This window comes from Eublepharis macularius, chromosome 2 (assembly GCF_028583425.1).
Source record: "Eublepharis macularius isolate TG4126 chromosome 2, MPM_Emac_v1.0, whole genome shotgun sequence".
NCBI classification, from domain to species: Eukaryota; Metazoa; Chordata; class Lepidosauria; order Squamata; family Eublepharidae; genus Eublepharis; species Eublepharis macularius.
In genome coordinates this window covers 78,123,489-78,136,148 of record NC_072791.1, presented here as the reverse complement: position 1 = coordinate 78,136,148, position 12,660 = coordinate 78,123,489, and the positions used below count along the sequence as shown (strand labels likewise).

The 12,660-nt window shown below is 40.7% G+C and overlaps 1 protein-coding gene across 1 annotated transcript in view; it reads right to left on the bottom strand.

The window, feature by feature from the left end:
* MYBPC3 (myosin binding protein C3) overlaps window positions 1-12,660 on the bottom strand; it is a 101,257-nt gene that overhangs the window by 45,689 nt on the left and 42,908 nt on the right. Inside the window, exons 16-19 of the mRNA XM_054969950.1 lie at window positions 12,053-12,158; window positions 8,883-9,049; window positions 8,345-8,510; window positions 6,940-7,046 (exon numbers count right to left, since the gene is read on the bottom strand). Of these exons, the coding sequence (XP_054825925.1) occupies window positions 6,940-7,046; window positions 8,345-8,510; window positions 8,883-9,049; window positions 12,053-12,158 (546 nt within the window). The remainder of the gene's footprint in view (window positions 1-6,939; window positions 7,047-8,344; window positions 8,511-8,882; window positions 9,050-12,052; window positions 12,159-12,660) is intronic.

Sequence of the window (12,660 nt, the reverse complement as noted above, 5' to 3'; positions counted from 1 at the left end):
TCCTTTTTTTTTCTTTTATAACACCATATATTTTGTATGTGTTCTGAAGAGACAAGAGGGGGGGGGGGACTGATGGAGTTTTTTGCTTTCACTACTGTCCTCTTTTTTCCTTCTTATTTTGAAAAAAAGAAAGAAGGAGAAACACGGATTATGACCTAGATTTCCTCTATATGTTTAATTATATGCAATACAGATTTAATGAAAGTTTTAGAGGCTCTATATTATAATAGATTTTGAATATCTACTGTCAAAGGGATAGTGATAATGTGATAACTGGGCCCTTGGAGCTTTTTAACTATTCTTAAATTATAGCCCTTCTCTCCAGAATATAAATGAGTGGTTAAGCTAAACGACTATCTGCTCTTCTCAACCTCACAATTATGAGAACCCAAGTAAACAAGTGCAGATGGTTAAGACAAAACAGATGAAGGAGCTACTCTTTCTAAAATGTAAAACTGTGCTTTACCCATATAGCTATGTGGCCATTCCAGCCTCATCAATATGAAAACACAAGGAAATAAGTTTGGCTGGAACAAAATAGAGGAAAGAGATATTTCCTATCGAATATAAAATTGTCTTTAAACCAAATATTGATTTGGCCTCCCCACCCTTGTTACTATGAAAATCCAAGTACACAAGTTTGGAAGGCTTGGCCAGAACAGATGTAAGAAAGAGGGAAAATTAGCACAAAAATTCTCCCTTTATATATTGAGGTATATCATTGTTTTGCTGGTATCTTTTGTTCTACTATTTCCATCTCCTACTCCTGGAATGACTAAGGGATTAATATCTCTGGCTAAAATGCAAAAGATGGGAAAGGTGATCTATCTATAGTTTATTTTTATTTATTTTATATTTCAATTTATATACCACCCATCCTCAGGGGCTCTGGGCGGTGAACAAGTTAAAATCAATAAAAACAAGAAAACAACAATACTAAAATCAACATACAAAACAATAATGAAATAAATTAACCACGTGCAATGGTGGGGAGTCAGCCTCCCATCACGTGCAATGGTGGGAGGCTGACATGGCACCACCCCCTTCAACCACCGAACGCCTGGCGGAACAACTTTGTCTTACAGGCCTGGTGGAACGATAATATGTCCCGCTGGGCCCTGGTCTCCATTGACAGTGTTCCACCAGGCTGGGGCCAGGACTGAAAAGGCCCTGGCCCTGGTTGAAGCAAGGTGGGCTTCCTTAGGGCTGGGGACCACCAGTAAACATTTATCCGCTGATTGAAGTGGTCTCCGGGGAACATACAGGGAGAGGCGGTCCCGAATAGTACAGGCAGTCCCGAACATACAGGGAGAGGCGGTCCCGAATAGTATACACAAAAGAAAAGATTATTAGAAATGACATAAGGAATAGAGTAAGTGGATTAAAAAGCATAGAAATTAAATAATGACTACAGAAAATAAAAGGGAAACTTGAAGGTATATGGGGAGTTAATTATTTATTTAGTGGCTTTTTGTATTTGGATTGATGGATATGTGTCTTGTATATGAATCTGCTAAATGTTTGTGTCTTGTTGTAACCCTTCCCTGTTTACTAAAACCCAATAAAACCTGATACACATAAAAAGAAAACCATGGCAGTTTCCTCACTTCCTTTAAATAGTGGCATGCTCCCAGAACACTGGCGGCTTCTTTGTGTGATTTTTTTTAAATGGATGTGGGGCATTTTTTCAGCACATATCGCATCAAGAAGCTGCCAGCATTCTGGGAGTGTGCCGCTATTTTAAGGAAGTGAGGAAATGGCCCATGTTCCTTTACATTTCAAAGGGGCTGGGTTTGCTGGGGCCAGCTGCCTTTCCCCCTTCCCAATCCAGACTTCTGTGAAACCTGAGACATTGGCAAAATTCTTAGAAATAATTTTTTTACTCCCAGAACTTTAGGAGTGGTTTGGGTCATTTCAGATATCCCCAAGCCAACCTGAAACAGCTAATTTTGGGTATTTTTTTGTCTCAGGAATAGCCATTGACATCTCTCGTTGTCAGATCTATCCTTTTTATTCGTATGTAGAAGCATTTTTCTTGTATTCACAAAGCAAACATTCTGTGGACATAAAAAACTACTCGTCACATCATGCTTCGTTTATATCCATTCTCCCCAATGGAGACTCAAAGTGGCTTACATGTTCTCCTCTCCTCCATTTTATCTTCATGACAGCTCTGTGAGGTAGATTAGGTTGAATGTGTGTGACTGACCTAAGGTCACTCAGCAAGCTTTCATGGCACTGTGGGGATTTTAACCTGAGTCTGCCAGGTCCTAGTCCAACACTTTAACCATTACACCATACTGATTCTCAGTACTATGCAGGTGGAGCAAGGCATTTGTGTTGGTTCTAAACAAGTAAGTGCTAGCTAGTTTTTCCAAAATTCCTACTAAAAAAATATTGTTACTCTTCTAGTTAATTATTATACCAAGTGCTCAATTTCACCTTCAAGTTTTAGCTATTAAATATATATCATCAACACAAGGAAATACAACAATTCTTATTTAATTCTATTATCCAAAGCTCCTAACTACAGCCTAAATCTAGTAACCTCATCTGTAGGGCTTCCCATTTGAAAATATGTACATTGTACCTATTATCTTTCTGATAACCTGGCACAAAAATGTGCACATAGAATTGTTGCATATGGAAGGGTCTCTGTTCGTTTCAATATAAGGATAGATACAGAGATGGGATCATTTCAATTACATCAGCAGGGAAGTAGGAATGTGTATCTGGATATTTCTGGTTTGTGGTGCATTTAGAATTAAAACAAATATTACTTTTCCTCCTGTGGATTCCAGAATTAGTTATTCCAGGAAACAATAGTTTATATTGTGTAGGACTGTGTCTCAGCATTACACCCAGACATGACCTTTACATAGTGGCCATAATCCAATGCATAGTTATGCATACATAAATTCCAATGAGATCAGTGGGCTTAAGTGTGCTTAACTCTGTGCAGGGTTGTAGTTAATCTATGAGAACTGAAGTTATGCACTATCACTGTGTTTGTTGTCTCTCTAGCCTATTTAATCTCTCTCCATTTTAGGCAATCCCTGAAATAATCCTCAGACTACGATCAACAGCCCAGTTCTCCCTTAAATTTTCTTCATTAGGACATTGAGAGACAGTGTTGTTTGTTTTGTTTTATGAGTTTATGTATGCCATCTTTGAGGATCTGGAAGTTGAAATGAAAGCTACAATGAACTCGGTCCAGTCCACCAGGGCTGTACCACTTATGCATGACGAGATCCCCAAAGGACACGCAGAGGCGGTTTCCTCCTCTCCCACTCTCAGTGCATGGCAGACCTTGTGTCAGCAGTTAGTAAGGTGGGGCAGGTGCCCAATCCTGGGGGCTTCCCAGGGGCTTACCTGCTGTGAAATAATTGTTTCTTTTATAAAATGGAAGTTCAGTGTAACCTTAAAGACTAACCCCCTTTGCCATTGTAAACTGCAGTAAAAGGCTGAGATTTAGGTTTCAGATCGCTGCAGACAAAGGACCAGGAAAGCAGGAGGTAATAAAACAATTAATCTTGTTAACAACCATTCACACCAAGCCTTCGCTCCTTCTTCTCCCTCACAATAAGATCTTCTAGTATAGTTTTCCTTCACGTATCTAAAGGGATGCAAGGCTCAGAGTATAAGAGGGTACCACTGGGAATAGTAATATAAAGGTTAATAAGTTAGACTGACAGAAATCTTTACAATGAAAAGTAATAGCCAATTTTATCAAAGAGTAGTGGGAATTATTTCTCAGTTTTAAAAGTCTTATGAACACAAGTTAGTAGTCAGGATGGGAGTGATGAAGGAACAAAAAGCTTTTTTTTGGTAAGTCTCTTGGGTTGCTTCTGTGGAATTTTAAAGATCTTGCACATGACAAACTGTGGGATCCAGCTGAATTAGGAAACCACATGAGCTGTTTTTCCATGTTAACTGCACAGTGTAGTAATATACAAAGCTACTTTTCCACGGAAAGTCAAGCACTTACACTATGGCTGAATCCACAGGGTGATGATTTTCTGAGTTGCTTTCATGCAACCAAGAATGCAATATTTTGATTTCTCTTTACTAGAGTAAACAAATGGAATGGAAAAGGGTGAAGTTAAAGAAAAAAGGGTAGATCTAAAGAGGAGGGGCCTAATTTAAGAAGGTGTGTGGTTAGAGGACAAAGTGGGTGTACCAAAGGGGAGCTACACTTTGTTGCTCGTGGCACATGAAAAGCTGGAAGCAGCCCTGGTGCAGTTACTCAGCATGCAAGACTGTTACTGGGAATGGGGCCCAGCTTTCCGCTCTGGGCTCAGTCAAGGAACACAAGCTGTGAGGATTGCTCCATGTAAAATGTCTTGGGCACATTTGGGTTGAGAGTGCAACCTAGAAGCAGTTTGAATAAATCAATAAAGAAGCTGTACAGGTAGTGTGTGCATGATGCATTGAATTAAGCCCAATGCTTTCAAAAGAATGCCACCTCTGGCATACAGTAAAAATTCTTCTTTATGATGCCATCCTAGCTTTGTGCTGATGCCATTCCAACTTCATGTTTTCATCCTTCCAAGTTTCTGAGATGCTCATCATGTCAATCATCAATTTTCAACATGGCCAGATCTGCAGAGACTTAAATCCATGGATCAAGGGCCACACTGGTTTGCAGAAAATTCTGAAACCTTTAAAAAGGTGTGTAAAAAAGATGTGCGTGTGTGTTCGCAATCCCCTAAAAACAGACAGCAGTTGTCTGCATGAGTGCAGACAACTGTTTCCTAGGATCCCCCTCCTTTCAGCCTGCTGTTTAGGCAACCTCGCTGGAACCATGTGGCCAGCTGGGCAAAGCTCCAACATCCCCCAAATTGAGGAGGCAGGTGGGTAAGTGAGCAGGAGTGGAAGCATGAGTGAAAGCGAAGGAGGCAGAGAAGGAGTGGGGAAGAAAAAGCAGGGAGAATGGGATGCCCCCTCCCTGGAAATTCCTTGTGCATCTCTGCTTGTTATATCTAATTCTCAGCATGGCTAAATCTGCAGCTACTTAAATCCAGAGACTGCAGCCATGAACAGACAAAACATTTCTTTCTTACAAACCTGAAAACACCCTAAGTTTGCAGAAAAATCTAAAATCTAACAAACGAACAAATATTGGGAGGTTAAAACTACCCAAAATAATAGCAGCTGCATCTGTAGCTTTAAGAAATGAATGCCCTCAACAGTCATTACTAGGCAACCACAATAGTATTGCCAGCCTTCAACCCTACAGGAGGAGGGGTGTTCCATGGCTGTTTTGGCCTTTGAAGGAGGACTCTTTGGGCCCAGAACCCACAGCAACTCACCCAGGACTAGCTACTTGGTACCATTCAACTGCAGCCACCCTATAAAAACAGTGTAGTGTATTGGGTAGAGTTTCAGAGACCCCGAGAAAGCCAGGTTCAAATCCCCATTCTCCCATGGAAGCTTGCTGGGTAACCATGGCACCACCTGCATATTCTCAACTTAACCAACCTCACAGCACTGATGTGAGGATATAATGATGTAGATAAAATGGAGGATAGAATGATATAAGTTGCTTTGGGTCCCCATTGTGGAGAAAGGCAGGGTATAAATGAAATAAATAATAAATATAGCTGAAGTTTGCCGGGGGGGGGGGATAAAAAGTAGGTTGGGTGCTGGGTGAGAAGGAAGGAAGCAGGGAAAGTTGAGTATATGGGGGTTCCCGGGAGGATAAAAATATGAAATAGTGTAGGGAAGGGAATATAAGGGAAAAGGCGCTTCCCCCTCATAAGTTCTTGTAGGTTTCCACCCTTGCAACTGAGCTGGGTCCAATGGCTGGCAACACGCCACTGAACCCAGCCTGGCAGCTGGCTCAGTGCAATTGGGCTGTAGTGTTCCAGGCAGAGTCTGCCAGGGGAGGCAAGGACTCTCTGGAGGCTTTCAAGGAAGGGAGAGAGGAAATCATGGTGAGAGGAAAATGTGATGCCCCCTCAAAGTCTTTGCTGATCTTCCCGTTAGCAGTCAGATCCCTCTTCACTCTAAGAGGGCAGTGCATTTATGAAATATCATAAACCTCATAATTCCAAGGCACTGCCTGGCCCAGAGCAGTTGCCGGCTGGGCAGGAGCTTGGAAAAATACTAGAACATGGGTCAGAGGCAGATGACTGACTGATGGCCCCTCCACACCCTAGAAAGACACAGAGATAATAAGGTTTCCTAAGAAAACTCTTCTTTAATCCCCTCGATGCCTTACAATACCCCCACCTTACTCAGCAAGCCTGGTAGAGCTTTCACATCTCGTACTTATCAGTCCATCAAGCAAAATTTTCACTTATAGTCCACCTTAGATAGATGTATAAAGCCTATCCCAACTTATTGTTATACCTCTGGACAAACAATTAAGTTATTGTTTTGGGGCGAAGATACCCATTTTGCCCCTGGGTATGTTTTGTTCTATGATGGGGCTCTCCAGCCATGTGCTGTGTGTGTAAGTTCTGGATCCATACACCTACCCTCAAGTTCACTTGAGTTGAGACTCTTCTTGCTGTGAAACACTGGTCATTTTTGCTGCTGCCTCTGCGGACCCCTCCTATCTTTGAGACTGGTAATTATTGCCCTCCCTGAAACTGTTTTCTCCCACTTTCCTCCCTGATTTTCTTAGTTAGCCTTGCATGAGTGCTGTGTGTGATTTTCTGTATGTTTGTCTTTTATTTCTCTTTAATTAAAAAAAAGCTTTCTGGTTGAACACCTGCCTGATTTATTTGAGAGTTCTGTAAGGGAATAATCCCCATAAACATTGGTGGAGATTCTTAGTTACCCCCTCTCACTTGCCTCCTTAATGCTAATTTCCCCAATCACTTAAGGAAACCTATTTGGGTCCCCCAGTTGAATCTTCTGATCTTCTAATTCAAACAAACAAGCAGTTCCTATTGCATTCCTCCATAAAGTATTAAAATACAGAACACTTACCCAAAAATTGAAGATGGGCTGAGAGATTGTATGCAAATCCTTCAGGTACAAATGAATAATCAGCCTCATCTTCTGGGGTTACGTCGTCAATAGTAAGCTTATGGATTCTGGAAAACACACACTGTAAGACTCCATTTGCCCCTATATATGTAAACCCCATGCTTAGTGAGAATGTTGATGTACAAGCCTTTGAGTTATCTTTGCTTAAATAAATATAGCCGTGAAAGCTTATACTTCAGCAACAGTTTAAGGTGCCTCAAGACTCCTTTTGGTTTGTGTTGACTAACACTGTTATGAACAGTCAAAATCTGGTAATGTGGACAGCTGTATCTGATTGTTTATAATCCAGGTGAATGCTATAGTCAGCTAAATAAACCCATCAGCAGTATATGTCTGAAAAGTGGAGGATTATACATTATTTTTGGGACATTCATGAAATTCCTTGGAGTCAACAGAATTTAGGTAGTCACTGTATCATAACACTACAGCAGCAGGTTTAAAGTTTGAGGGTAATCACGGACCAGCCTGCAGAGTGATGGAGGTAGACAAGAGCGCCTTCCACCAGCTACTTTTGGTTCACCAACTTTCTCCTTTTCTTGACTCAGCCAACTTGGCCATTACTGTAACACGCTCTATATTGTATTGCCCTTGAACACAACCTGGAGCTTGCAGCTAGCTGGTTCAGAATGTTTTATTATTTGACTTTTTAATTATAATAACATTCATGACATTCAATTTTTTATGAATTGTAAGCCACACTGAACAATGTGGAAAGGCAGAATATAAATTTCTTAAATAAATGATATACACAGAAACACTTCAGAATGGATCCAAACACATCGCTCATATCTACTTTACAACCTTTAGTGAGTGGAAAGTATTCTCCTAAATCGGCTTGACCCTCCATTCTCCCTTTTAGTACTAGTAGTTGTAGTTTATTGTATCGACCATAGGTCAATTTAATACACCATAATACAAAACACAGCCGGACAGGGTCAGAACCAGATTAAAACATATTCACAACACAATTGTTCTATTATACCATACATTTCAATCTAATCTTTCTTGCCGCTTATGCATACAAAGCAACTCTATTAGAACCCTAAGAGTCCTCATCAGCTAAAAAAAATATTACTTTTTCCATATGTGAAACCCCTTCCTGCAAGGACAAAATATTAGAAATAAATTTGTTTCTGGGGTCCAAAAGGAGAGGGCATCTCAGGACATAATGAATCAAATCATCTACTTCTCCTATACCACACAAACAAAGACGTAGAGAGGCGGGAACATTTAAAAAGCAGCCACTCTTCATTTTAACTAAAACCATTACAGAATCTTGGTTCATACCACCTCCCCATGAAGGCGACTTTAATGTTCTGCCCTAGCCCCTTGAAGAATGACTTACCTGCCAATATGGGAGATTTTAATCCTCTCATTTGGGATCACCTCCTTCCCATTTTTCAACCAGATGCCCTTCACGTTCCCATCAGAAACCTCACACTTGAACACAGCCTGGTCCCGTGCCTTCACTGTCAGATCTGCAATACTTTGGTACACTTCCAGTTTCTTCTCTGGGATCATGAATTTGGGGAAGAAGCGGCATAAACACCAGCAGGTCAGACGTCAGCCAAACACTGATACTGTTGATATTGCTTTTACAAAAAGAAGAGGCTAAAGAAACCACTTTTGGAAAAGGGGAAATTGGAAGAGACATCCTGAGCACGTGAGGCTTTAACAGGACTTAATAACTGGGCACCTGTTGTTATTAGGATTCTATTACATCTGGCATATAGGCTTAACAATCCCCGTAATAGGCTCTTGAAGGCTTGTAGTATTAGCTGTCATACAGTTAGCTATCTCAACATCAGCCGTTATTACAGAACAAGTTACAACCAACTCAGGACATTGTTTTTAAAGAAAAGATAGTATTCCTCCTATCTCACCTTGTACAATTAGTTCAGCAACTGATTCTCCACCATTGGTCTGCACTTTGTAGTGCCCATTATCTTCCTTGGTAGATTCATTAATGATGAGGTAGTGCTTTTTCCCATCCTTTTTGAAACGATATTTGAATGTCTCCTCCCGGGTCAGCTCCACTCCATTCTTCTCCCTATAGGTTTCAAATATCGTTAGCCTGCATTCATTTTCGTAGCTCAAAAGCCATGCACCCTACTCCTCCTGTCTGGGCTATCATGCCCCAGCCTGCATATAGCTTAGTTGCAGCTACGTACCTAACCTCTATATATGAGGAAAGGATTGTGCCTGTTTTCAATTTTATACAGATGGGGTATGATGAGTGGGCATGCGATGATATAACTTAAATAAAGATAAATAATGTTCCTGTTGTTTCCTCTGTGAGTTTGATGCAACCAATCATTTCTCAGTTTCTTCATATGCAAAATGAACATGATTTTTTTTCCTAGTAGGTGATATGGGAAGGAATTAATTATTGCTAATGAACTTTGCAGCAGCAATAGGAAGGTATCAGACCATAAATGGACTAAATGTTTTAATTGTATTTTAATTCGCTTCTGCATTGTGACAATTTTTCCATATGGATTTTTATATTTGTACTTCCTTACTCTTGAGGTTGAATAGTAATCATTTCTAGCATTCTTGAATTGAGGGAAAGGGATGATAGACAAAACCTGCCTACAAAACCTGTAGGCAGCTGTATTGATCCAGGGAATAAGTATAATAATAGATTGTTTAAATATTAGGACCAATGGAAATGTTACAAAATAGGGAATACAAGCTTTTTTGTTCTCAGAGCTCTTCATCAGGTTGGATGTTAAGAACACACATACACAAACAGAAGGTTGGGAAAAAGTTGCTTCAGGGAATGTTTGAAAATCCTGAAGTCTGTTGTCTGAAGTTTCTTAATATGGAAATCAAAAGGTGCTACAGAGGAATTAGATTATATGCTGCTGGGTGCAAGACCATTTTCCAGATGTACCAAAAGTTCTTGTGGTAAAGTTGAAAATATGGAGCCTCACCCTTTGAAAACAGAAGAGCCAGCTGCCCATCACAACCCTGCCCAGTGCCATTTAGAATGTAAGCCCCACACTCAGTATTCTGTGGTAATTGGGTTGGTCCCAGTAGCAGCATGCATGCACTGTTTTAGAGATTTACTGTGGAGTCGAGAGGTCGACAGCTGCACTTTCACCCTTGTCTGATTTCCATTCCACAGATATCAATACTCTATAATGAGTATTTATATTTCAGGGAGTAGCTCTGAGCCACAGGATCAGATAGTGGCAGCTGCATTGTGTTTTGGGAAATATTAGATAGATACCCACCAGCACACCCCACATATTCAGATACCCTTAAGTGAATGCTATATGGCAAATGTATATTTGTGCTCTATTGCCTTCGGTATAATGTATGCATAGTGAATCTACTTAAATTCTTGCACCCTTCAAAGAATAGATAAGAAATTTGCTTTTGAGAAAATAAGAGTTATATAAGGAACAGTTCCTAGTTTTGATCTTGCAAATCTGAATAAGCAGATAACTATTTCATATGAAAGGGGGTATAAGAGACGTATTATACTTTGCTATGGAGGATGCTTAGAACAAGGCAAAAAATTTACTTGCCCTTCATTATAAAAGTAATGGTTTAATTACCTTTCCTACATAAGTACAGACAGACAATCTCATGAGAAACAACCTTTAAAGCCTCTTACCTTTAAAACTCAACTTGAAAGAAAGCTGGATAAAACCAATACTTGTCTTGCGGAAAAAGAAGCGGGTGCCCCCATTCTGCTTACTGCCTTGGAGGCTGAGGAATTACGGTCACTTACATATGGACAGTTTGCCATGGCTTGGATGCTATTGAGAAGGCCCCCCCCCTCCTCGACTTGTGCATGGGAGTTTGTTTCATTTTTATTATTAATTCCCAAAGGGACTGTTTTGCTATTGGGTTGTTTCATACGGTTTTTTCCCCATTATTGTTTCTTTTGTTATTGCTGTTTAGTTTTCATAATTCTATTTTCTTATTATTTCCCATTGGTTTAAATGGAAGTAAATCCTCCCTTTTCTTGGGTCTGTACCTTCCTAGCTTTCTATCTGAACTAGACAAAACTCAGTGGGATCGCAGTACTCTGCTATAACATCTACACTGCTCAACATCAGATGGAGAGAATAAAGTAGTTCCTCCTTTTTGAGGCAATGAAATGTGCCCATGTTTAACATTACAGTCTATGGGAGAATGGTGTCATTCAGAGCCAAGAAAAAAGTTCCCTATAGGGAATAATGGAAATGCTGAGGCTCTTGCTTACTTCTTCTTCCCACCCACCTTTGTGGAGGCAGCCTTTCTCTCTCTCTGCAAATAGCATGGCTCAGTACACCTTGTTCAGGGACCCACAAAATTGGACCTCTTGGTCCAATTCACTTGAAACTTAGGGGTTCTTTAGAGGACAGGCTGCACTAGCTCTGCTGCAAATTTGTGTCATTTGGATGAAAAGCAGCCACTCATCCTAGGAGAGGAGTGACAAGTGGAGAGTCACAGGGATCTGTCCTGGGTCCTGTGTGTTTCAGCATCTTTATAAATGACTTGGATAAAGGAATAAAGAAGATGCTCATTACATTTGCTCATTACGATTTGGGAGGAGTAGCTAATATTGTATACGATAGAACCAAAATTCAAGATATTCCTGGCTGGAAAACTGGCCTAAACTAATCAAATGAATTTCAACAGAGATATATGAGGAAAAATTGAAGAAGTTCAGTATAGGTAGCCTGGACTTGAGGTGACTGAGAGGTGCTATGATTATTACTCAGTATGAATTTAGGCAGATTGTGAGAGGGAGGGCAGGAAGGAAAGAGCCAGTGCATGGCTTTCATGGCTCTTCCTTATGTGCCCAGGGTAATGCCAATCACCACTTTGGGGTTAAGAAGGAATTTTCCTCCAGGCCAGATTGGCCAGGGATCCTGGAGGGGTTTTTTTGCCTTCCTCTAGGCATTGAGAAGGGTTCACTGGGGACTGTGTGGGTAGGACTGTATTGTGAAGGGGGTTGGAGTAGATGGCCCTTGGGAGATCTTCCAGCTCTATGATCTTCTACCCTCTCATCTCAAACCCTTCCAGGGATCCCAGGTTTTGTTTGCTTTCTTACCATTTCACAGCCGCTCCTTCTTCAGACACTTCAAGTTCAAACTCCACTCTTTCCCCAACCATCACTACTTGGTCTTCTAGAGGATGAACAATCAGTACAGGAGGCTCTGGCATGATAAAGCAAATGGTTTCAGAGAGGGTATACAGAGGGCAATCAATTCCCATTAAGTTCCAGTTGACATTTAGCTGTGGCAATGTGTTTTTTCCTTTCCCCAGAATGCAAGGAAAGCAGATCCTTGTTCCCCACCCTGAATTATTGCTAAAACATATGTTCATACAAATAAGGGAGGTGTGATGCTGCATTACCTCATGGGTTGCATATCTGAGAAACTCTAAAACAAGGGAGTACTCATTTACCTCCCCTTCTTTTCTTGGTAAGTATCCATCAGGAATGTGGCACACTTACACTGCAAATGTAATTGGGATAGTGCTCTTATTACGTAATCTAAGAACTAGACAGGAAGCTTATGTTTTGCTTTTTCAAAAACTAGATTAAGAAAATTTTGACACAAGCCAGAAGGGCTTCAAAGGGGCAGAAAGGATAAAAACTGGAAAGGAAGTAGAAAGGGAGTGAGGTCGGTGGGACTGAGAGTTTGCCATTTTCTTCCT